This window comes from Nerophis ophidion, linkage group LG11, assembly GCF_033978795.1.
Source record: "Nerophis ophidion isolate RoL-2023_Sa linkage group LG11, RoL_Noph_v1.0, whole genome shotgun sequence".
Lineage (NCBI taxonomy): Eukaryota > Metazoa > Chordata > Actinopteri > Syngnathiformes > Syngnathidae > Nerophis > Nerophis ophidion.
The window spans coordinates 52,845,524-52,872,818 of NC_084621.1; the positions used below are offsets into that span (position 1 = coordinate 52,845,524).

The 27,295-nt window shown below is 38.0% G+C and overlaps 1 protein-coding gene across 2 annotated transcripts in view; it reads right to left on the bottom strand.

The window, feature by feature from the left end:
* The window catches only part of LOC133562239 (CUB and sushi domain-containing protein 3-like), a 673,567-nt gene that overhangs the window by 9,668 nt on the left and 636,604 nt on the right, over positions 1 to 27,295 (bottom strand). For both annotated transcript variants that reach the window (XM_061916244.1, XM_061916243.1), the window contains exons 64-68: positions 18,247 to 18,426; positions 14,649 to 14,714; positions 9,280 to 9,438; positions 7,519 to 7,631; positions 5,486 to 5,573 (exon numbers count right to left, since the gene is read on the bottom strand). In XM_061916244.1, the coding sequence (XP_061772228.1) occupies positions 5,486 to 5,573; positions 7,519 to 7,631; positions 9,280 to 9,438; positions 14,649 to 14,714; positions 18,247 to 18,426 (606 nt within the window). The remainder of the gene's footprint in view (positions 1 to 5,485; positions 5,574 to 7,518; positions 7,632 to 9,279; positions 9,439 to 14,648; positions 14,715 to 18,246; positions 18,427 to 27,295) is intronic.

Sequence of the window (27,295 nt, forward strand, 5' to 3'; positions counted from 1 at the left end):
TAGACATCCGTCCATCCATTTCCTACCGCACATTCCCTTTTGGGGTCGCGGGGTACAATCGGGCGGAAAGCGGAGTACACCCTGGACAAGTCGCCATCTCATCGCAGGGCCAACACAGATAGACAGACAACATTCACACTCACATTCACACACTAGGGCCAATTTAGTGTTGCCAATCAACCTATCCCCGGGTGCATGTCTTTGGAGGTGGGAGAAAGCCGGAGTACCCGGAGGGAAACCACGCAGTCACGGGGAGAACATGCAAACTCCACACAGAAAGATCCCGAGCCTGGGATTGAACCCAGGACTATAGGACCTCCGTATTGTGAGGCAGACGCACTAACCCTTCTTCCACCGTGAAGCCCCCATTCTAGACAGTTCCTAATAAAATCAAAACCTTTTCTAACATTTCACACTACAAAATAATACAAGTATGTATGATTCCAGCTGATGTTGTATCAGATCAATATCGCTATCGGCCAATACTCAGAACTACAACATCGATAACGTTTTGGAAGTGAAAATGTTTTATCCTGACACTCCTACATCAGATTGTTGTCATTAGCCCGCAGTCCATTGGCACATTTTCACTTTGGCCCTTGGGGGCAAAATATTTGGGTACACCTCCCCTAACTGATGGAGAGATGAAACGGGAACCCTTACTTCTAAAGGTAAACAGACTTGTTAAACTGTGGTTGGTGGGTTGGCCTATCTTTCTTATTGTTGTATTTTTTTGGTCGTGTTAATATATTTTTCTGATCCAAACACTTAGCATACTCTCCGCTAGCAGCTCGTTAATGTTTATCGGCCAATCACAGAAACCTGAAATAGCATTGCAGGTGGCAAAGCAGCGATTCAGCGTTGGAGGGGTGTCTTCGGCTTCCATTTATCTGATCACTACATTGTGTTATAGGGTCGCAAGAATATGGTCAAAATAAAATATGATTTTTAGTGTGAAACATATCTAATAAAAGAAGAAATACAAAAATATAGCATTATTGAATATAACGTTCGTACTCACACGAGAGGCTTATTTAATGCTCAATTTACAAGTTCTTTGGATACATACACATGCGCAGATGCAGAGGGTGTATAATTTCCAATGCATAGGATGTCTCGCAAGTGTTTGCCCTCAACGGAAAAGTGTTCCAAAACTCTATTTAGCACGATACTTCAAGGAGACAAGCAGAGCAAACGTATGATGTCCACACCTGTCGCCATTTAAGAACAGCGGTGCGGTCTTTAACGCACGCCAAGCACTTCAGAGAAGTCAAACGCCAGCCAACAAAGTGGTGGGCGTGGTCAGGGAGCTCTGTGCGCATACAAAATGGCCTTTGGCGTGGGCGGCTGGCGCTTTACCAGGCTTTTAAGATGAGCTGCTGTTGCTTCTCTGTGCCTTGGCTGTGAGAGTGCTTAATTTGATATGCAACAGAGGCTGCTTTTTAGGATTATTATTACCGACGATCACGCTCATTCAATTGTACCACCCAAAATCGTGATTATGACTAAAATTGGATCAATTGTGCAACACTGGTGTTGGATCAACGGATGTGTATTGAAAGACCTTTACATTGACTGATGTATGACAATTATATTATTTCACTTTTTAATCATCAAGTGTTTGAACAAATATTTAAGAGTATAACCTAATTCAATATGAGCAGGTCCTGGTCCCAAAATATTAAGTATTTGACATTTACTTTTCAAACAGATGACTTTTTATACATTTAAAAAACTAAACAAAAAACAACCAAACTCTTTACTCTTCATTTGTTTTCAACTCACATAGAAACAGGCTTTGTTTATATATATATATATATATATATATATATATATATATATATATATATATATATATATATATGTATATATATGAATGGCGTTGTTATTTTTAGTTATTCTTCAGAATAGAAAGGTGCCGTTTTTCCTCAAATCCTCAGTGCCATGCCATGTTTTGTTTTTGCTTTGTTATTGTCAATAGTGCTGTGTATGTGTGTGCGAGTGTGTGTATGAATGCGTATGTGTATGTTTTCTACTGTTCTTCTACTATTATTTTTACTTCATATTTATATCTATATGTTGTTGTTTGTTTCGTACAGAACTTTGTGTTTGCCACCTGCCTGTGTATGAAAAGTACTATATAAAAAATATAAAAAGAAAATGATGGAGACGAAACAAACAAAACAAACAAAAAAAAGTCTAATCTAGTAGTGGTGACGATGATGCTGATGCTGATGGCAAGCGGGGAACGCAGCAGCAAACTGATAAAGATGAAGAGTGTAATGAGCACACTGATAATGATCACCGTGACTGTGATAATCATGTTGAAGACAATCAAGAGATGATGAAAACAGCGACAAGGAGCAAGAAGAAATGAAGGACAATGACATGGAGGAAGATAATGTCCTGTTAGCCAACTGAAAGTGGGGCGGGGGTCTGACAATAAAACGTATTAGAATATTAAATGGATGTTTTATACACTCATCAGTCACTTCATAAAAGCAACCTGCACAGTTTAATGACATCTGATGTGAAAGTTATGGCAACAAAAGTCTGCCTTCAAGTTTTGATTCATACTGTTAAAGAGGTGGTAATATTAATATAATATGATTTTTTACTGCAGTGTAGAAAAAGTAACACAGGTTTCTAATATTTTACCCGTTTCAAAAAACAAACTTATGTAACCAAATACAATGTAAATTGATATGATTAAATTATTTAGGCCTTACTTGTTTTGTATATGCAAACAATTTGTAGACAACTAGACGAGGGATGTCCGGATCCGACACTGATATCAGATATCGGTCTAATATTGGCTAAAATATGTGTATCGGAATAAAACAGCATGGACGGCTTCCTCCCACCTCCAAAGACATGCACCTGGGGATAAGTTGATTGGCAACACTAAATTGGCCCTAGTGTGCGAATGTGAATGTTGTCTGTCTATCTGTGTTGGCCCTGCGATGAGATGGCGACTTGTCCAGGGTGTAGCAGTTTGTTTGGTTTTCTGTCCAGTGCCCTTTTTTCCCATTCCGTTTGCCTCATTTTTGCCACTACTTGGGCGGTCCCTTTCAAGGTTACTCGTTGTTCCCATTGGAGTTATTCTTGCCCTAATGTGGGATCTGAGCCGAGGATGTCTTTGCCGCTTTTGCAGCAAGTTGTAATTGAGGGCTACACAAGTCAACTTTCATTGATTGATTGACTGTTTGAGCCCTAGGTCCCTCACCTGTCCCTTATTGGCAATCAGGACACACCTCTTGCTAGTTGCCAATCAGGATGCTTTTTATGCCATCTTTGTCCTCTAAATCATTGTGCACTGTACACCCCGAGTGGATATTAACAAGATGCTTTGCCATCAAGCAGGCAACCGCCAATTAGTAGGTAGGTGTGTATTAAGTGCTGATTGTAAAAAATACATAAAACTTTTGGAGCTGATATTTTTTTAATATTAAAGGCACATGTTTGTCTCAAATTTAGCAATTTGTTTTTTCACATTATAGGTATAAATTAAATGGTGAATCTAAATTTTGAATAGAAATATTAAATCTTAATGTTAAATCTAACTTTTAAATGTTTACTATGAATGGTAACTTGAAATTGAAATGTTAAATCTCAATCTAAATATTAGTATAAATGTTAAATTTTTAATATACTGTAAATCTTACTTATAACCATTAAGTCTAATCTGAAGCCTAAATAAAATCTTAAGATTTACATTTAAATGTATATTCCACATTTAAATTAGTATTTAACATTCACAGCGATATAGTGGTATAGCTCGGTTGGTAGAGCGGCTGTGCCAGCAGTTTGAGGGTTCCAGGTTCAACCCCCGCTTCCGCCATCCTAGTCGCTGCCGTTGTGTACTTGGGCAAGACGCTTTAACCACCTGCTCCCAGTGCCACCCACACTGGTTTAAATGCAACTTAGCTATCGGGCTTCACTATGTAAAGTGCTTTGAGTCACTAGAGAAAAGCGCTATATAAATATAATTCACTTCACATCTAATATTTGGATTTGAATTTAGATTTATCATTTAATTTCTACCTCAAAGGGTAAAAACATATCTAAATGTGAGAAAAGTAATATACATGTGAGAGACTGACCTAAAAGTTCAAAACACATTTATTAGAAAAGTCTGAATGCATTTTCAAATTTGGTACCCCAAACACATGTCGAAAATGGTAAAGGAATGGCTAAATCAGGCTAGAATTAAGGTTTTAGAATGGCCTTCCCAAAGCCCTGACTTAAACGTGTGGACAATGCTGAAGAAACAAGTTGATGTCAGAAAAGCAAATAATTTAGCTTAACTGCACCAATTTTGTCAAGAGGAGTGGTCAAAAATTCAACCAGAAGCTTGCCAGAAGCTTGTGGATGGCAACCAAAAGAACCTTATTGCAGTGAAACTTGCCAAGAGACATGTGACCAAATATTAACATTGCTGTATGTATACCGTATTTTTCGGAGTAGAAGTCACTCCGGAGTATAAGTCGCACCTGCCGAAAATGCATAATAAAGAAGGAAAAAAAACATATATAAGTCGCTCTGGAGTATAAGTCGCATTTTTGGGGGAAATTTATTTGATAAAACCCAACACCAAAAATAGACATTTGAAAGGCAATTTTAAATAAATAAAGAATAGTGAACAACAGGCTGAATAAGTGTACGTTATATGAGGCATAAATAACCAACTGAGAACATGCCTGGTATGTTAACGTAACATATTATGGTAAGAGTCATTCAAATAACTATAACATATAGAACATGCTATACGTTTACCAAACAATCTGTCACTCCTAATCGCTAAATCCCAGGAAATCTTATACGTCTAGTCTCTTACATGAATGAGCTAAATAATATTATTTGATATTTTACGGTAAAGTGTTAATAATTTCACACATAAGTCGCTCCTGAGTATAAGTCGCACCCCTGGCAAAACTATGAAAAAAACTGCGACTTATAGTCCGAAAAATACGGTACTTTTGATTCAGCAGATTTGGTCACATTTTCAGTAGACCCATAATAAATTCATAAAAGACTTAAACTTCATGAATGTTTTTGTGACCACCAAGTATGTGCTCCAATCCCTCTATTACAAAACATAAGAGCTGTAGACATTATTGGAAACTTAAGACAGCCATGACATTATGTTCTTTCCAAGTGTATGTAAACTTTTGACCACAACTGTATATTATTTAGTTAGGATGTATTTAATTTAGCACTATGTAATCGTATGTAATTTTTTTCTTCTCCAGTATAAAAAAACATGTCAGTGTATCTTTTCAATACAATCATTATATTTCCGATGTGTAAGCATTACAGCGGCATAAAGGATAAGGAAATGTGAATATGACACATTTATTTTGATGACCGTCAAGAGAAAATGGGATTCCATCAGTAGTATTTACACCATTATATCCAATTAATTAAATGTGTCATGTTTATGTAAATCTGCAAAACGGAATGGAGAAGTTGGAGAGAAACATACCATGTCTCTGTAGTCCAAAGCGTCCATAGTCTTTTCCCTGTATGAAACCTTGTAGTACGTAGCTTTCACCCTCAGGCTCGGCTGAAACCTGGCAGAAAGGAAGAAGAAGAGCAGAACTAAAGAGGGTGTGTTTTGATTCAACCACGTGTTAAATTGTGATTTTTCTTGACAGCCTTGACGATGTTGTATCTGCGGCACACAAACCATCAAGCACTAAACGTCCTGTGCTTAGTGCAACAGTCAACGCATCCTTTCATGATGCATTCAAAATGACACTTTTTTGTTGTTGCTAGAGGCTAAACAGTAGGCTATAAATAGAATGTAGTGTGCAGAATCTGAGTACAAACCAAGTGATAAGTAGTTTAAAAAGCACCACGTGTGGCTCATCAGGATTTTGTTTCCCTTCTCTGGCGACTGACTGATTTAGCAAATTGTGCCATGCTAGTGATGCATAGCCAGTGTAAATATATGCAAGCAAAAATAGACAATGAGCTTCTTTGTGTTCATTCTTTCTGCAAATGCAGCCTTCATTCTGGCGCTTTAAGTAGGATTATGGAACACATTTATCCGTGAGGATGTATTTGATTTTGTCCTGAGAATGCTTGTTTGGCAACAGCAGAAATCAGTCCACATAGTCTGAAATAATCTGCTGTCAGAAAGAAAAGCAAGATTAGCAATGTAATATTGTAGTTAATACTTTTGTACATTAATCACACACAATTTGACTGCTGGTGACAGTAGTAAACACAGCAGGCACTATTTGTGACAGAGGAGTGAAACGCTCAGTTAGGCGAATTGCTCAAGGGCACTTCGGTTGTAAGCGCCGGCAGAGGCGCCTTTTTTTAGTGATGTATCCTCTGTGAACATTTTTTTTAATTCAAGTACCCCCTAATCAGAGCAAAGCATTTTTGGTTGAAAAAAAGAGATAATGAAGTAAAATACAGCACTATGTCATCAGTTTCTGATTTATTAAATTGTATAACAGTGCAAAATATTGCTAATTTGTGATGGTCTTTCTTGAACTATTTGGAAAAAAAGATATAAAAATAACTAAAAACTTGTTGAAAAATTAACAAGTGATTCAATTATACAAACGATTTCTACACATAGAAGTAATCATCAACTTAAAGTGCCCTCTTTGGGGATTGTAATAGAGATCCATCTGGATTCATAAACTTAATTCTATACATTTCTTCACAAAAAATAATTCTTGAGCATCAATATTTATGGAACATGTCCACAAAAATTCTAGATGTCAACACTGACATCTAGAATTGTTGTATTTTTTTTTTTACAGTTTATGAACTTCCGTTCATATTTTGTTGAAATATTATTCAATAAATATATTTTGAAAAGGATTTTAAATTGTTGCTATTTTTAGAATATTACAAAAAAATCTCACATACCCCTTGGCATACCTTCAAGTACCCCCAGGGTTACGCGTACCCCGATTTGAGAACCACTGCCGTGGGTGCTTCAGGGCCCAAGCACTCCCAGACAACATGTTACTGCATATATCAGCAGCTAAATTAGGAGCTTTTGCCACCCACACTGGTTTAAATGTAACTTAGATATTGGGTTTCACTATGTAAAGCGCTTTGAGTCACTAGAGAAAAGCGCTATATAAATATAATTCACTTCACTTCACTTTTGTTTATTTACTTACTACTAAAAGACAAGTTGTCTTGTATGTTCACTATTTTACTTAAGGACAAAATTGCAATAAGAAATATATTTTTAATGTACCGTAAGACTTATTGTTAAAATAAAGCCAATAATGACCACTTTAAAGTACCGAAATATATTTGGTACCGGTATCAAAATATTGGTATTGGGACAACACTAATACACACACCAAGCACCCACCGGCAGAAATGTAGAATTGCCGGGGCCTATGAGCAATTGTAAAAGGGGGGATACGGTTTGCTTTGTGTTCGTTCCCCAATGTAAGATCTATAATAGTGTGAGATCCCAGTTATTTTTAGAATGAGACTGGTGAGCATCTCTTAATTCCTGTGTGTGGTTCTGCTTACAAATCCATCCATTGACCAGGTCTCCTCAGTAATCCTGCTCAAGGAGCTGTGGGCCAGCGCTCTCATGTGGTACAGCAGCAGTGTCAGCCTTGCCTCCTGGTGCTTGTACACACCTGCAGAATAACACGCAAGAGGAAAGAAGAGCAATGAAACTGATGAGGAGATGCCATTTTGTCATAATGAATGTTGCAATGAGAGGTTCAGGATAATGTTCCTCAAATGTCACAAAAAAATGAAATGTTCATCAATCACCATGCTTGGTGTCACCATATGCAATTTGGCTGAAGTCTGTGTTTCGTGATAGGAAAGACGACCATTGTAAAAGTGAATACATTCATTCCTGTTCAGTTAATGTGAGCTGGAGACTGCACTTGCTGACTATGCACAAGGATTGGGGTACTCTCAGGATCGTATTTGTTAGTTTGGACTTAGTTTTCTTAAGTTTGGTATCAATTCTTGTCCTGGTGCTGTTGTTTCGATAGTTTTTCCTGTTTGGTCTCTGTGTTTTGCAACACCTTTACTTTATGTTCCTTGTCCTACCAGAACACCTGTGCCACATTGTCATTTAGTTCAATTCAGTTCCACCTTTTCACTCCTTCAGTGCTGGTTCATTGCATACTTTTATATATATATATATATATAAAATGCATTTTTAAACAATATGATTTGCTTGAGCGGCTAGGAGACACCGAGAGTAACAAAGGGTAGAAAATGGATTAGAAAGGACAGATTTTTCAAATTAATAATGAAAAAAAAATATATATATATATTTTTTTTTTACTTGGGACTTTCCGCAGGCCAGATTTTAGACCCCTGGCTCTATCCTATCCTGTCCTTCAACGTGAACATCTGACTGAGACTGTTATTATTATTATTTATTGTATTTGTCAATCAGAGTCTTGTAAGATGGCCACTAAAGAAAGGACCTGTCTAAGACAGCAGCTGTACCTGGGAGGTACTTTTGTGTTTTTCTTTGTCTCCCTGCAAGCAAAACTGTCGACAAGTGTGTTAGAAAATTGCACTTATAATAACAATATTAATAATTATTGGTCGATTTTCAAGGCACGAATTGTAAATGGAGTATCGTTGGCACTTTTTGGATTGTTATTTAGACGGCTTTATGTGCGGGATAGATTACCTCCCATTGACTCCAATGCAAGCCAATTTATTTTTTTTTTACTTTTTTTTTATAAAAATGCATTACAAATAATACTCTCATAATGATTGTGAACGATAATCAACGTTCCAAAAAGAGTTCCGTGACCCTATAAGAGTCATTGTCAATAACACATCAACAGATTGAGATCGACATTCACTGTTCCACTGCAATAGTTCAGAGCGTTGACCAAGAAGTTGGGAGGACTTTTGACCCATAAAAATCAAATCCCTTCATCCTTGAGTCCAAATGGAAATTCCCCCTGAGGTGTTCCTCAGGGCCTCCTGCCAACAGAATGGCCAACGTGAAAGCATTAATGCCCGTAGCCAGTGAGACATTTGCATGCCTCCATGAACAAGGCATGAAAAAGAAAAGAGGGAAAAAAGGGAGGGAGGGAGGGGGAACACTCGAGTGGGCAGTTTTTCAGTCATTCCATGCAGACTAATACATCCGTCTTTAAAGCCAATAAGTAATTTCCACTCTCATGCATGAGATCGTTTGGTGATTGACACTGGGCTCCCTCGAACAAATGGAAGTGACACACAGAGGTACTGATGGGAGGAGAGGGGAGGAAGTTTGCGACAGATGATTTATAGATGGCTCACCAGAGAGCAGAAACTCCATGCTACTGTCGTTTAAAGTTACATTCACTTTCCCCGTCGTGGCATTAAAGCGGACGACTGTCATCGTCATCGGCTGCTTCTGTCCCTTGTAATCATAGGAGCCCTTCCACAGGAAATCCGGAGAAAAGACATCCTCTGGAACTGGAGGATAAGACATACAATTATTTGCTGTAACCTAACATAATCACACTAAAAATCACAAATATATAGACAATGTTGGTATTCATGTGAGCCAGCTCTGTCCAGTAAAATAGCAACATCAAAGAGTAATAGTTTTAAGCCTTCATGAAAGATGGAGATCGGATATGCAGTGGAGGCTGATAAGGGTCTTTTCATCATGTTTGCTTTGGCTATCCTGTATAAGGATTTTTGAAAACACTGGAACTGAGTTATAACAAATTCTTTGTGGGATTATGTGCTCGTTTGTCATTAATAGCATGTAATACAAGGTACGTCTCAACATAGCAGGTGTGTCTAAAGTGTGGCCGAGGGCATTGTATTTCATTGGCCTGTGGCATATTCTATCATGAATAAAAACAGATCAAAATTCATTGAAAACGTTAAAAATAAATATTGTAGGATATTGATATTATTTGGTTTGACTTTGTCACCTATACAACAAAGATGAGATGTAGGATTTTAACTTGTTTAAAAGGGCCATTCTTATACTGACAACATTGGCATTTATTTCATAGTTCTGGACCTAACAATTATCCATCCATCCATTTTCTTCCGCGTATTCCCTTTGGGATCGCGGGGGGCGCTGGTGCCTATCTCAGCTACAATCGGGCGGAAGGTGGGGTTTATATCACCTCCAATTTCGTTGTTCTTTGAACCTGTTCACTGTTATAATGACAATAAAACTATTCTATATCTACAGCTAAAATTCTCCCCAAAAAGCAATTTTAGACTTGTTTTTAACACATTTCAGCATTTTTTGGAATGCTACTTTTAGCTCCAAAATATGGGTGGGCCTGCATCAGCCTGTTAAAGTCACCTCCAAAAGATTAGAGGCAATTTCATATTGCACATTTGCGCAGAGTTTCAAGACATTATCAAATATGGCTGCCAGATGCATAGTTGCAGGTTGTAGCAATACAACTAAAGAAGATGTCAGCTTGCATACATTTCCAAATGATGGAATGTGAGGAAAGTATGGACCTCTCCAGTCAAATTGACTCCTGCAAAATGGGACGGACCGAGCAAGAGAATTGTATTTTGCAGCAATCATTTTATTGATTTTGACTTTGAAGTAAAATGGTTTTGGTCGGAGTTTGGATGAAAACCTTTATTTTAAGGACTCAAGCCAGGAGACAAACACTCAGTCAGAACCTGTGGAAATACGGAGAAAGTCGTGCAGACCAAGCGCTCAAAACGAAAGAAAAGAATATAAGCCGTTAGTCTTCTATTTTGCGTCTTCTTCTCCTGATGTTTTACTCAAGATTCTTGAGGAAATAGCATGAGGAAACAGGCTTTGGTGTCTATGGAAGACAAGATGGAATCGCATAACAATGCTAACTAGTTCAGTTTTGAAGTAATATTGTTAACTATTTCAGTTTTTAAGTAATAATCACAGCAAGCACATGACATTGATACAACGTTGGTTACACACACATTCTTTAAAACTGACTTTGAAACAATGTTGCAAATTACTTGTATTTGTAAACTGATACAACGCAGGTGTCTAATGTTGGATTTACGTTTTTGTTTGGCAAATACACAAATTAAATCAACGTCACAACCTGACATTGTATAGACATTGTCAAAAAGCCTCTTGTTTCAACGTTAGGTTTGAGTTGCTGAAGGTCAGGACCTAATTCAGCAAGTTCTCAACATAGTTTTAATTTCTTGTGCCTGTAGATGGGCCAGGGTGACAAAAACATGCATTTAAATGAAATACATAATCATTTTATATGTCTTTCTCCACAGTTGGACTCGAGTTCTGTAGATGGTGTCACACCAAGAGGACACGGTATACTGAGTGTAGCAATGGACAGGGGCGTTCAAAGTACAGCTATTTATCTATAGATTATTCGAAAACTAATTGATATTATGGGAAATTACTTTTTATGGAGCAAAAAATACATAAATAGAACTTCTTAGTGACATTTAGCCATCTGAACTCTATGGGTCTTTTGATGGACAAGATGTGAAAAAGCATTCTTCTTCTTAATGTTGACCTTGGTGGACACTTACAGTATAAGAGATATACCAATCACAGCATGAACAGACAATTAAAATCTGGAGATTACTTTTTATTGAAAAGTAAACCCTTTCATTTTTTCAGGGGAACCATGTAACATAATTAAACAGATTAGTTAAAATTATTCATACATATTCACCCCCTCTCTTATATTTATATATATATTGTATATATACTGTATATATATATATATATATATATATATATATACATATATGTGGATATATATATCCATATATATATATATATATATATATATATATATATATATACATATATATATATATATATATATATATATATATATATACATATATGTGGATATATATATACATATATATATATATATATATATACATGTATAAATATGTGTAGATATACTGTATACATATATATTAGGTTGTGTGGGAAAAAATAGATTCGAATATGAATCGAATCGAATACGTTGTGCGATTCAGAATCGATAGTCATTTAAAAAAAAACATTTTTTTTATTTTTTTTGTTATCAATCCAACAAACTACTACACAACAATACCATAACAATGCAATCCAATTCCAAAACCAAACCTGACCCAGCAACACTCAGAACTGCAATAAACAGAGCAATTTAGGAGACACAAACACGACACAGAACAAACCAAAAGTAGTGAAACAAAAATGAATATTATCAACAACAGTATCAATATTGGTTATAATTTCAGCATAGCAGGGATTAAAATCATTATCATTAGACATTTACAAAAAAAAAAAAAGAACGATAGTGTCACAGTGGCTTACACTTGCATCGCATCTCATAAGCTTGACAACACACTGTGTCCAATATAAAATAAGTCATATTTTTGGTTTGTTTAATAGTTAAAACAAATTTACATTATTGCAATCAGTTGATAAAACATTATCCTTAAAAATTATAAAAGCTTTTTAAAAAAAAATCTTCTACTCTGCTTGCATCTCAGTAGACTGGGGTAGATCCCGCTGAAATCCTTTGTATTGAATGAACACAGAATCGTTTTGAATCGGAAAAATTGCGTTTTTGAATCGGGAATCGAATCTAATCGAAAAAAATCGATATATTATCAAATCGTGATCCCAAGAACCGATATTGAATCGAATTGTGGTACACCCAAAGATTCGCAGCCCGAATATATATAATATATATATATATATATATATATATATATATACAATTATAAATATACATATATATATATATATATATATATATATATATACATGTACAACACTAAATGGGCTCTAGTGTGTGAATGTGAGTGTGATTGTTGTCCGTCTATCTGTGTTGGCCCTGCAATGAGGTGGCGACTTGTCCAGGGTGTAAACCGCCTTCCGCCCGATTGGAGCTGAGATAGGTACCAGCGCCCCCCACCACCCCAAAGGAAATAAGCGTCAGATAATGGATGGATGGATGGATGTTGAAATCCCTAAATGTCTTGCAATTGCACTTTGAGAAACGTTGTTCTTAAACTGTTTGACTCTTTGCTCACGCAGTTGTGGACAAAGGGGTGTACCTCGCCCCATCCGTTCTTGTGAAAGACTGAGCATTTTTGGGGAAGCTGTTTTTATACCTGGTCATGGCATTCACCTGTTCCCAATTAGCCTGTACACCTGTGGGATGTTCCAAATAAGTGTTTGATGAGCATTCCTCAACTTTATCAGTATTTATTGCCACCTTTCCCAAATTCTTTATCACGTGTTGATATTGATGATTATTTGCAAAAAAAATGCTTATCAGTTTGAACATCAAATATGTTGTCTTTGTACCATATTCAACAGAATATGGGTTGAAAAGGATTTGCAAATCATTGTGTTCCGTTGATATTTACATCTAACACAATTTCCTAACTCATATGGAAACAGGGTTTTTATATATATATATGTATATATCAGGGGTGTAACGATACACAAAAATTTCGGTTCGGTACGTACCTGGGTTTAGAGGTCACGGTTCGGTTCATTTTCGGTACAGTAAGAAAACAACAAAATATAAATTTTTTGGTTACAGTGTATCTTTGAATTGCCGCCGGGGCGCTAATTAATTTAAAACCTCTTCTCACTCCTGCGTTTACCAAAGGCATGCGATAAAAGTAAACATGCGCTAATTTTTTTAAAACCTCTTCTTGCTCCGGCACTTACCAAAGGCATGCAGTAAAAATTTGAGTGTGATGTAAACTTTAACCTTAAATCTTACTGAATAGCTCTTAATCTTCTTCCCTGTATGCGATTTCAAATTACCGGTAATGAAATCAGCCTCCTCCATCTTGAAAATGATGACAGGGGAATGTCACCCGTGATTTCACAAGTTTGACCAGGCGGTAATACTAAGCATGCACTAATTATTTTGCGATAATACTAAGCATGCACTAATTATTTTGCGAAGTGAGTTTGACCCGGCAGTAATTCAAGGCAGGCGCATACTATATGCCCTGCGGCAATTCAAGGAAATACGATATATATATATATATATCCATCCATTTTCTACCGCTTATTCCCTTTTGGGGTCGCGGGGGGCGCTGGCGCCTATCTCAGCTACAATCGGGCGGAAGGCGGGGTACACCCTGGACAAGTCGCCACCTCATCGCAGGGCCAACACAGATAGACGGACAACATTCACACTCAAAAGGGTACTGGAGAACTTGTTGCTATTTAGATTACAGTTGTAAATGGCAGTCATATACTTTATTGACCCTATTCTTGGCATTCACATACATTGAAATGTACTTGAAACTGTTCTCTCATAATTACTTTGCAACCGCGTAAAAGGTTACCAAGTGAAATAATTTTGTTTGTCATAAAGCGAGAGCTGGTCCTTGTGAGAATTTAATAGGATTAGTGATGCATTGTAATTAGCAGAAAATAGTTGTGTTGTCTAGCTAAAAAAAGAAATAATATACAGTAAAAGCCCTAAAGCTTTGACACTAAAGTATAATGTTGTCAGTACAGCTTGTCCACCATGAAGGCAGAGTGGGTTATGGAAGTTCATCCTGACTGTTCAACCACCAGACACAAAATTAATTTTTGTCTCAAGAGACTGCATTTGGACAACATTGTACTGTATCAAGAGCTAGAACTACAGTTAACAAGGACTAAGTGACCGCATAGAAATGAAAAGGAGGTGCAACTCGTGGCTCACCATGTATTTTAGGGCTTGGTGTCCCTGGTGTTACTTTGATAGTTTTTTCCTGTGATTTGGATCCGGCTGCAAAAAAAATAACAACAGATATGTCATGGGAAATGGATTGATTCATTAAAGACATCACATTCAAAGAGTGCTCAAACAGTAAACATGTTTACTCTGATAAAACTTTTACTTTTTTACAGATCAGCTCAATAGCAACACAAATATGTGGGAAGATATTTTCTCTATTATAGATAAGTATTTTTGCTATTATTCTAAAGTCACAGAGCATACATACAATACAAAAAAACTCTAGTCAAATAACCACAAGATCTTGTAGAAAAAAACCCCACCAGGGAACTTAATTAGCACCAAGTAAAAAAAACATATTTGGCATTCTGAGATGAGTCTAGCAAATTATGTTCTCACTATACAGGGCATAGGAAAAGTATTCACAGCACTTCACTTTTTAAACATGTAAATTCATTTTTGTCCTAGAAATTTATAGACAGTACTCCATAATGACAATGTGAAAACGGTTTTTGCAAATGTGTTAAAAGTAGAAAAGTAAGAAATCACATGTACATAAATATTCACAGCCTTTGCTCAATACCTTGTTGCACTTTGAGGACACAAATAAATGTATTCCACTTCGGGACTAAAACTGTAGCATAACAAAATGTGGAAAAAGTGATGCACTGTATTGGCTGACACAAGTATTACTCAACCACAACCATCCTGTGTAAGATGGCATCACACATTTTAAACTGGTTGCAATCTACAAAATGAAAACCAATGAAAACACAATTTCTCTTATCACTTGTGGACTGGACGTTGTAACGGAAAATAAATACAATACAGAGTTTTCTCAAAATAAGAAATATGTATCTCCCTTCTTTGTCTCACATTGCCGCATTTTTCTGCTCAATTTGTGAATGTCTGTCTAAATGGTTGAGGCCAATAGACGTGTGCGCCCAATATATGTATAAAATAAAAGCCGGCCAAAATTTTTTTGCACTATAGCCTGGAAATTACAGGACGAGCTAAATGAAGCTGCTTTTAACGTTGTTTGCGACCCACCATAAAATAACCAAGAAGAAGAAGGAGCTTGAGCTTTAAATGAGGGCAAATGAATGCTACATTATAAATCATGAGTATAGTAAAACGGCACCAATAGATTTTGGTCAATTTTGAAAATCCACATGCTACCAACTTGATACTACGGTATTTTTCCGAGTATAAGTCGCTCCGGAGTATAAGTCGCACCTGCCGAAAATGCATAATAAAGAAGGAAAAAAACATATATAAGTCGCATTTTTGGGGGGAATTTATTTGATAAAACCCAACACCAAAAATAGACATTTGAAAGGCAATTTAAAATAAATAAAGAATAGTGAACAACAGGCTGAATAAGTGTACGTTATATGACGCATAAATAACCAACGGAGAAGGTGCCTGGTATGTTAATGTAACATATTATGGTAAGAGTCATTCAAATAACTATAACATATAAAACATGCTATACGTTTACCAAACAATCTGTCACTCCTAATTGCTAAATCCCATGAAATCTTATACGTCTAGTCTCTTACGTGAATTACCTAAATAATATTATTTGATATTTTACTGTAATGTGAAAACTATGAAAAAAACTGCGACTTATAGTCCGAAAAATACGGTATATGGCTCTCAACTCGACTCTCAACAAATGGAAAAATGGAAGTTCTAAAAGATACAACCATCCCAATAGTCATCATCCCACTGAGAGCGGACATTGAAAGTCATTTTTTGTTCTGCTTTGAAACGTTAAGTAATAGTGCTTCGTGACAATGCTCTAAGGCTCTCACAGTGGTAACAAAAACAGAAAGTGCTCTTTGTGTTGTGTTGACTCGAGTAGTGATCGTTGCAATGCACTTTGTGAAAATAGGTTCCTAGGAAAGAAGTTACTGTGATGCTAAAAATGACCCAAAAAATACCTAAAACGCCTCTAAATATTACATGTAATCATGAATGTGCCTATTACTACATTACATACATACTTAAAGCATGTATATAAAATGGTGTTGGATCTTTGTGTATGTTTTGTAAAGGCCTACTGAAATTAGATTTTCTTAAATAAATGGGGGTAGCAGGTCCATTCTATGTGTCATACTTGATCATTTCATGATATTGCCATATTTTTGCTGAAAGGATTTAGTAGAGAACATCCACGATAAAGTTCGCAACTGGAGAAAAGCCCTGCCTCTACCGGAAGTCACAGACGATGACCTCACATGTTGATGGCTCCTCACATCCTCACATTGATTTTAATGGGAGCCTCCAACAAAAAGAGCTATTCGGACCGAGAAAACAACAATTTCCCCGTTAATTTGAGCGAGGATGAAAGATTCGTGTTTGAGGATTTTGATAGCGAAGGACTAGAAAAAAAAAAAAAAAAACTAGTTAAAAAAAAAAAAGCGATTGCAGTGAGACGGATTCTGATGTTTTTAGAGACATTTACTAGGATAATTCTGGGAAATCCCTTATCTTTCTATTGTGTTGCTGTTTTAGTGAGTTTAACAGTACCTAATAGTCGGAAGTGTACGTCCACGGCCGGGTGTTGACGCGCAGTGACTCAGGGAAGTCGACAATAGCTATGGACGGCACAAGCTCAGCTAATCTCCAGTAAGAAGCGACTTTTTAACCACAATTTTCTCACCGAAACCTGCTGGTTGACATTCGGTTGGGATTCATGTCCGCTCTGATCCATAGTAAAGTTTCATGTCCGAGAATTTTAAACAAGGAATCATCGTGTGTTTGTGTGGCTAAAGGCTAAAGCTTCCCAACTCCGTCTTTCTACTTTGACTTCTCCAATTATAATTGAACAAATTGCAAAAGATTCAGCAACCCAGATCTCCAAAATACTGTGTAATTATGCCGTTAAAGCAGACGACTTTTAGCTGTGTGTGGGCGCAGCGCTCATACTTCCTAAAAACCCGGGACGTCTTGTGTAGACGTCATCATTATGCGACGTTTTCAAGAAAAAACTCCCGGGAAATTAAAAATTGCAATTTAGTAAACTAAAAAGGCTGTATTGGCATGTGTTGCAATGTTAATATTTCATCATTGATATATAAACTATCAGACTGCAAGGTGGGTAGTAGTGGGTTTCAGTAGGCCTTTAAAGGGCATTTTTTAGTGGAATAGTTTGTTTATCCATTGCCTGTATTGTTAGCAGCATCTTACTAGCAGTTTTTAACTACTCGGAAAGCACAGGAGAGAGAGACACATGTTCAGAATCAGAATCAGATTTACTGGCAAAGTATGTTTGACACACAAGGAATTTGAATGAATAGACTGTACTCTCTTTGTTGAATGTAAGAATCAAAGAAAGACGCAGCAACTGCGAGAACGCACAGTAACGTTTTTGTCTGGATTGGTGATGATGGGCAACATTTCCCCGTTACAGAATATAGTGGCACTGCAAAACAAAACATCTGCTCGCAAACTGTGTACACTGAACGTTAATTGACTCTTCCCCTACGAACGACCTCCTAAGAGGTTCTTCCGCCTTTAGCTTCCCCCTAGCAAGCTCTCTATCACCTGCCCTTGTACATGTCAGCAGTGCACTTACCTCTACACACGGGCACCTTGCCAGTCCAGCTGCCGTCAGAGCGGCAGAAGCGGTGCTCTGAACCCCCGGAAAGGAAGTAACCTGGCTGACAGGTGTACACAAGGGTGTAACCGTAGGAGGGTAGGTCCAGGCCTACCACGTCCGAGTTGGCCGGGCTTCGGGGCTGCTTGCAGGAATGAGCTGGCGAGGGAGCAGAGGGCAAACACATTAGTAAGCGCACACTAATGCTCTGACACGCATACAAATGCAACAGGCTACACACATAAACTGGTGGATAATTATAATTTGTTTCATTTTACTAATGGAAGTAAGTAACTCACCATAATCATTGCTATATACGTTTGTATGATCTGTGTTTTTTTTCCTGATTCTGTACAACCAACCATGTTATGATGTATTTTAGTAATTACATTTTGGAACTATTACTGTAATTTTAACCTATGAGAATAATGTGTGATAAAAACCAGCAACATAAACGTTAAAGGCCTACTGAAACCCACTACTACCCACCACGCAGTCTGATAGTTTATATATCAATGATGAAATATTAACATTGCAACACATGCCAATACAGACTTTTTTAGTTTACTAAATTGCACTTTTAAATTTCCCGGGACTTTTTTCTTGAAAACATCGCGTAATGATGACGTGTACGCGTGACGTCACGGGCTGTTATGAATATGAGCGTTGCGTACACACACAGCTAAAAGTCGTCTGCTTTAACGGCATAATTACACAGTAGTTTGGACAACTTTGTTGCTGAATCTTTTGCAATTTGTTCAATTAATATTGGAGAAGTCAAAGTAGAAAGACGGAGTTGGGAAGCTTTAGCCTTTAGCCACACAAACACACGGTGATTCTTTGTTTAAAATTCACGGAGGTGAAACTTTAGTATGGATCACAGCGAACATGGAAGCCGACTACATGTCAACCAGCAGGTTTCGGTGAAAAAAATTGTGGTTAAAAAGTCGCCTCTTACAGGATATCAGCTGAGCTTGTGCCGTCCATACAGCTGCCTGTCGACTTCCCCGAGACACTGCGCGTCAACTCCCGGCCGTGGACGTACACTTCCGACTATCAGGTACAGTTAAACTCACTAAAACACTAGCAACACAATAAAAAGATAAGGGATTTCCCAGAATTATCCTAGTAAATGTCTCTAAAAACATATGAACCCGTTTCTATGCAACGCGATTGCAATTGCAATTTTTTTTAAAACTTTTTTTTTCTTTTTAGTCCTATCCTCAAACACAAATCTTTCATCCTCGCTCAAATTAATGGGGAAATTGTCGTTTTCTCTGTCTGAATAGCTGTTTTTGTTGGAGGCTCCCATTAAAGGGGGAACATTATCACAATTTCAAAAGGGTTAAAAACAATAAAAATCAGTTCCCAGTGGTTTGTTGTATTTTTTGAAGTTTTTTTCAAAATTTTACCGGTCCCGGAATATCCCTAAATAAAGCTTTAAAGTGCCTTATTTTCGCTATCTTCGAAACCACTATCCATTTTCCTGCGATGTCACACAGGGCTGACAATACAAACAACATGGCGGTTACCACAGCAAGATATAGTGACATTAGCTCAGATTCAGACTCGGATTTCAGCGGTTTAAGCGATTCAACAGATTACGCATGTATTGAAACAGATGGTCGGAGTATGGAGGCAGATAGCGAAAATGAAATTGAAGAAGAAACTGAAACTATTGAGCGAATAGCTATTGATGCTATTCGGCCATAGCATGGGTGTACCTAATGAAGTGGCCCATAGCATGGCTGCCTTATTAGCATCGCTGGTAAAATGTGCGGACCAAATGATCAGGACTTTCGCAACTTGTCACACTGGAGCAACTTAAATCTGTCCATTGGTAAGTGTTTGTTTCGCATTAAATGTGGGTATCTACTTTCAAATGTACATACAGCTAGCGTAAATAGCATGTTAGCATCGATTAGCATAGCATGTTAGCATCGATTAGCTGGCAGTCATGCCGTGACCAAATATGTCTGATTAGCATATAAGTCAACAACATCAACAAAACTCACATTTGTGATTTTGTTGACTTAATCGTTGCAAATGCATCTGTAGGTTTTCCATACATCTCTGTGCCATGTCTGTCTTAGCATCGCCGGTCAAATGTGCAGACACTCTGGTACATTCAATGGGGGTCTGGCGGCAGATTTCTTGCCAGTGGTGCAACTTGAATCCCTCCCTGTTGGTGTTGTTACACCCTCCGACAACACACAGACGAGGCATGATGTCTCCAAGGTTCCAAAAAATAGTCGAAAAAATGGAAAATAACAGAGCTGAGACCCGGTGTTTGTAATGTGAAAATGAATATGGTGGGTGTATTACCTCAGTGACGTCACGTTCTGACGTCATCGCTAAAAGACCGATAAATAGAAAGGCGTTTAATTTGCCAAAATTCACCCATTTAGAGTTCGGAAATCGGTTAAAAAAATACATGGTCTTTTTTTCTGCAACATCAAGGTATATATTGACGCTTGCATAGGTTTGGTGGTAATGTTCCCCTTTAAAAACAATGTGAATATATGAGGAGCCCTCAACATGTGACGTCATCGTCTGCGACTTCCGGTAGAGGCAGGGCTTTTCTCCAGTTGCGAACTTTATCGTGGATGTTCTCTACTAAATCCTTTCAGCAAAAATATAGCAATATCGTGAAATGATCAAGTATGACACATACAAATGGACCTGCTATCCCCGTTTGAATAAGAAAATCTCATTTCAGTAGGCCTTTAAGACCTTAACAAATATAACATTTTCCCATGAGTGATTAGGACACACTTGAGTGGCTGCTCGCACCCATACCCATCGTTCAAAGCTACAGTAAGTGATATCTTTCTCTCTGTGTGATTCTAATTGTTCTAAACTTTCTTTAGCCTTTCTCTAACACATTTAGTAGTCGTATTGAACTTAAAGGCGCCCACTCTCGCTGTGTCACAACTTCATTTTCAGCTAGGTAGCTGCTAGGCTAGCAAAGCCAAGCTAGTCCCGGACTAAAGTGGCTGCGTCCCGAAGACAGCGAAAACTCGACTTGGTGAAAAAAAATAACGCCGAGTATGGCTTCCTGTTCTTGTTGCACATTTTTCATGGATCGGTTGTCTCTGCTAGAGGGCCGTGTCCGCCAGTTAAAGCAGAGTAACCTTGTAACTTTGGACGTCGTGGACATGTTTGCAAGTGCTAGCTGTAGCGAGCTGACTAGCCCAGCTTGTAGCTGCTCCAAGCGGATTACAAGTGGAGGTATTATCTCCGACCTAACTCTCGATTGAGCAACACATTAAGAGCGTTACTAAAGCGGTCTTCTTTCACCTCTGAAATTTCGCTAAAATCCATTCTATTTTATCCACAACCAACGCTGAGATTATTATTCATGCATTCGTTACATCTCGTCTCGATTACTGTAACATATTATTTTCGGGTATCCCTATGTCTAGCATTAAAAGATTACGGTTGGTACAAAATGCGGCTGCTAGACTTTTGACAAGTACAAGCAAGTTTGACCATATTACGCCTATACTGGCTCACCTGCGCTGACTTCCTGTGCACTTAAGATGTGACTTTAAGGTTTTACTACTTATGTATAAAACACTTAGTCTAGATCCATCTTTTCTTGCTGATTTTATTGTACCATATGTCCCGGCCATACATCTGCTTTCTAAGAACTCCAGTTTATCAGAGATTCCCAGAGCCCCCCGAAAAGTCTGCAGGTAAAAGTGTTTTTTATTTGAGCTCCAGTAATCTGGAATGCCTTACCGGTAACAGTTAGAGATGCTACCTCAGTAGAAGCATTTAAGTCCCATCTTAATACTCATATATTAACTTTTAAACAGACTACTTTTTGGACCAGTTGATCTGCTTCCTCTCTTTTCTGCTCTGCCCCCTAAACCTGCGTGGGGAGGTTATTAGGTGGCCACAGATCAGTTTCCACTGAGAAGCTACCGTAGTTGTTCCAAGTTGGGACCTGGAATGGACCACTACTCTATGAATTAGTTCCGCTGCCAATTTGTCTACATGTTGTCAAGCATGGACTTGGACTTTGCTTGTTTGTTCGACGCAGAGGATATTTAGGACGAGCCAGACGTGGATGTAAGAACATCATGATTTATTAACACTAACACAAACAAACTAAAAAAAAGGCAAACAAAGGGCGCGCACAATGGCGGAGAACAAATACTTGGCTACATAAACAAATGACTAGAACAAAGGCTGTAAACTATAAACGTGAAACAAAAACACTTGCGCTGTGGCATGAATAACAAACCAAAAACTTACGTGGCATGGACAGAATAATAAACAGCGTGGCAAGGCACGAAGGTAGATGCGTGATGTGGGAAGTTGCCAGGCCGACTACCTGGTAACTCTGGCTTAAATAATTAATGTGATCATTACTAACAGGTGTGAGGGCTGAGGACAGGGGCGTGACTTGAGGGCAAGGTGAAAATCAATGAGTTGGCATGGAGACGAAAACAAACCAGGAAGTGCAAAAACAGAACTGAGTGTCCCCCCAAAAAATCATAACATGACCAAACATGACAAAAACAAAACATGATCCTTAGGCGTGACACATGTAAGAGGATCATCCTACTGACCTTCACAAGGTCCTTCACAAGGTTTCACATAGTTCCCATTGGGTTGAGTTTTTTCTTGCCCGAATGTGCGATCTGATTTGAAGATGTCTTTGTAGTTTGTGCAGCCCTTTTAGGCATTTATGATTAGGGGCAATAATACATAAAATTTGTTTAATTGTTTTAATTTAACAAACTCTCAAAAATATCATTAACCTAATAACTGTGTTGAATTGATGAATGAGCATTCAATCCCAGAGGCACAATCGATATTGTTAAACTACCAAAATACATTTGCAGGGTATAAGTGAACGCATATTTTACCCCCAAAAATATTGTACCGAAAGAGAAGAAGCTATCAGTGCCTAATTTTGGTGCTAAATGAATGCAGACTCAGCCACACACCAAGCCCAAAGCGTTGATATGGGCAAGTACAGTGACGTCTTTTAAGTATTGTAGCGTACCTAAAGAAGCACACTGCGTCTGAGGCTCTTTTTAAACTTTATTGCCGACCTTTAGCGCCGCAGCACTATGCTGGCCAGTAGCCACAACAACAAAAACGCAGAACTCCCTCATTATGCACCAATGACGGTTACGGAGAACTAGGTTGCATTCAGGATCACAGAGTTAAGTGCAACAAACATTACAACTCATGTAATTCGTTTTTTGCATATTCTCTATGTTCTGGATTGCTGTGATAATTGTGACAATGCGTTGCAGAATTTATTTTTTCATGTATTAGGTAACATTGAACTTATTAAAGTATTTAAATTACCAGAGGTGTGGATTCGGGTCACATGACTTGGACTCGAGTCAGACTCGAGTCATGGATTTGATGACTTTACACTAGACTTGACAAAATATAAAGAGACTTGCAACTCGACTTGGACTTTGACATCAATGACTTGTGACTTCACTTGGACTTGTGCCTTTTGACTTGACAAGACTTGCTACGTTCCCCAAAATCTAAAAGGTTAAAAAATTATTCAGGAGCGCTCCGTGCTGTCAGTACAACATCCAATCAAATTAGATCTACGTTGTTTTCATCCCGCAGCATTCATCCAATCAAATTGCAGGACAACCAACGAAGAAGAGCTGTCAAACAAAGCGCCAGTGAGGAAAAATTACACCAAAGATAGTTTTGTTTGGGTATAAAAAGTACGACTAGGTCAACCAAAAAGGAATTGCAGTATGAAAAACATGCGGTTCGAAGATTACAGATGGAGACGCAACAACTTCCAACTTCATTCGACATTTGAAGTTGCACATGAACTGTAGTTTTGAATGCAAGCTAACGTTTATTGGCTAAGTAACAAAACTTGTATTTGTCGTGTAGTTAAATCAATAGACATCTTATAAGTAGACGCACCAATGGCTGCTGTGACGCGAGAAATTTGGCCGCCATCTTGAAGTGGTGATGATGAGCCGGCGAGCAGCCTAAACTGACAGTTGACAGGTAGAAAACAAAGATGCCGGGCTGGTGTTCAGCGTTTTAATGCTCAAATGAGCAGAATGTTGAAAATAGGAATCGGAGGATTACTTTTCACAAGTAAGATTTAACAATAACGTACTATTGGATGTATTTTGTGAAAAGAATGATACCACAGACTTGAGAAGGAGCAAAGATCTTCAACCGTACTGAAATCGTAACCGCTAGCAAACAAGAGTATGAAAATAATAGAATTGCTTGTCAATGAAATAATTCAATTTAAAAATGTCATACTTGAATAACATAAATTTGAAATAAATGATGAAGATAAAGATTGTAAAAGCCAACAGGGGTAAAAGTTAGGACCACAGTCCAGATTGTGTAGGGTGGGATATAATATATGTTAGCTAACTAGGCAATCTGATGGACAGTGGCTGTTCAGGATTCTAAAAGTCTAAATTTACTCTAGCCTTCCATCCCAATTTTGTGTAGCCCACCTTCTTGAAATATCTGGGACTTTTATCCAAAGCGACGTACATAAAAAATACATACAAAACAATCACTGTAAACATTAACATTGAAGGGAAGAATGTAATACAAAATATCAATACAAAGTGTCAAGACAAAATAAACTCTCTGCTGCTGTAGCAACAGAGATACAGTCTATAGATCCCTAATATATATAGATATCTAATGTATTCATACATTGTTTGTGTAGGATATATGTATATATAACCTAATCATATTCGTTCTTGAATTTAGAAATAGCTGACTGTTTTTTCCCCCTTCTCCAGGATCATATTCCCAGTTTTGATCTCGGACGTCTGGTCACTTATATAAGAATATTCTACTACTGTTAAGCAAACTATGAATAATAAAACATGCCAAAACATGTGTCCTTTATCATAGCTACATGTATGACAAAAAAACGTGTGAAAATCAGTGGTGTTCAGGGAAGGTAAGAATAATTAAATGCGCTGACAGTTCATTGCTCCTGCCAAATGAATTGCACTGAGTGGAGCGGATCACCACTCCAAGATGGCGGCCCCGCGTCTCGTCAGCGCCAGTAGGCAGTAGCGCTTGATGCTACATACCCTTATAAGATGTCTATGGTTAAATCAGTGAGGCTGTAAACTCACTGCTAACGTTATAATGTTATTGCAAACACGGCAATCTGCTGCGTCCACTGCAGTTCGCTACCTTATTCATACTTTTTGTCAAGTGATTTTTTTTTTAAGCAGGGTTGCATGAGGTACCTATACATAACGCTACGTTAGTCCATGTATTACACACAGTAACGTTAGTCCATTTATCACACACAGTAACGTTAGACAATGTATCACACACAGTAACGTAACGTTAGTCCATGTATCACACACAGTAACGTAACGTTGGCCCATGTATCACACACAGTAACGTTAGACAATGTATCACACACAGTAACGTAACGCTAGTCCATGTATCACACACAGTAACGTTAGACAATGTATCACACACAGTAACGTAACGTTAGTCCATATATCACACACAGTAACGTAACGCTAGTCCATGTATCACACACAGTAACGTTAGACAATGCATCACACACAGTAACGTAACGTTAGTCCATGTATCACACAGTAACGTAACGTTAGTCCATATATCACACACAGTAACGTAACATTAGTCCATGTATCACACACAGTAACGTAACGTTAGTCCATGTATCACACACAGTAGCGTAACGTTAGTCCATGAATCACACACAGTAACGTTAGACAACGTATCACACACATTAACGTAACGTTAGTCCATGAATCACACACAGTAACGTTAGACAATGTATCACACACAGTAACGTAACGTTAGTTCATGTATCACACACAGTAACGTTAGACAATGTATCACACACAGTAACCTTAGTCCATTTATCACACACAGTAACGTAACGTTAGTCCATGTATCACACACAGTAACGTAACGTTACTCCATGTATCACACACAGTAATTTAACGTTAGTCCTTGTATCACACACAGTAACGTAACATTGGACGGCGGTCAGCAGCACCGCATATTTTAGCCACCTACAAAAAGACAAAACATAGTCAAATAAGGTCTTAACTATTAAAGTGTTTCAGGCAATCCTGTCTGGGCGAGTGAATGTAATATGAAGAGTTTCAATGAGGTATTGGTATGACTTTGTATCACTTCAAGGAAGCAGAAACATGTGAAGATGACAGTCTGGAGAGCTGACAAATAAATAATTAAATCACCCCGTTCCCCTGGCTGTCTGAGCACAAGTCTGTGTAACCCATTTAGAACGACAAACTGTCTGCACATGTCCACAGTGCTTGTAGGGTTTGTAGACCATGACCAGCAAATACACTTACAAGGCACATGTCAAATCTCTCATCAAGAGCCAAGTTCAGGTTCTCAGCAGATGTGACTCCTGAGATTCCTCTGCAACCTGTAACGTTGACCACTGATATAGATGGATTGCACCATTTGAGAATCAAGACAGAGGAAAAGATAGAACATAGCAAAGTGGGCTCACAGGCATCGGTCAAACAAAATGGTCGAGCTGCAGAGCGACACAAACCTCAAATCTGGTTCTTTTTAAACTTCCTGCTAACAGACCATACACAACCAGGATTAAAGTTTTTGTAGCTCAACCTTAATTAGCTGCAGGTCAAACTGTACATGGAATTGACTCAAACTTCCAATGCAGCCCATTGCCAGAGCTCTTGATGAATTGCGGCCTCCAGCAGCTACCCCATCACGTAAAACAAAGGTAGTCTGTATTGAACATGGCTCAATACGACTTTGGATCAATACACTTTGTTTCCACATGTTGAACCGGGCATTGGAGAATTGTTTGTATATGTTTGCCTGAGCTGAATTTCTTTACAAATCAACAGTAAACAATTAAGAAAAGTAAAAAAAAAAGCCTGTCAACACAAAAAAGCAACTAATTGAAATGGTTAAAAAAGGGTTTAAAGTATGAAGGTACAGGAATATTAATACACAAACCTTTCCAGAAAAGGAATCCTAGGATACCAATGGC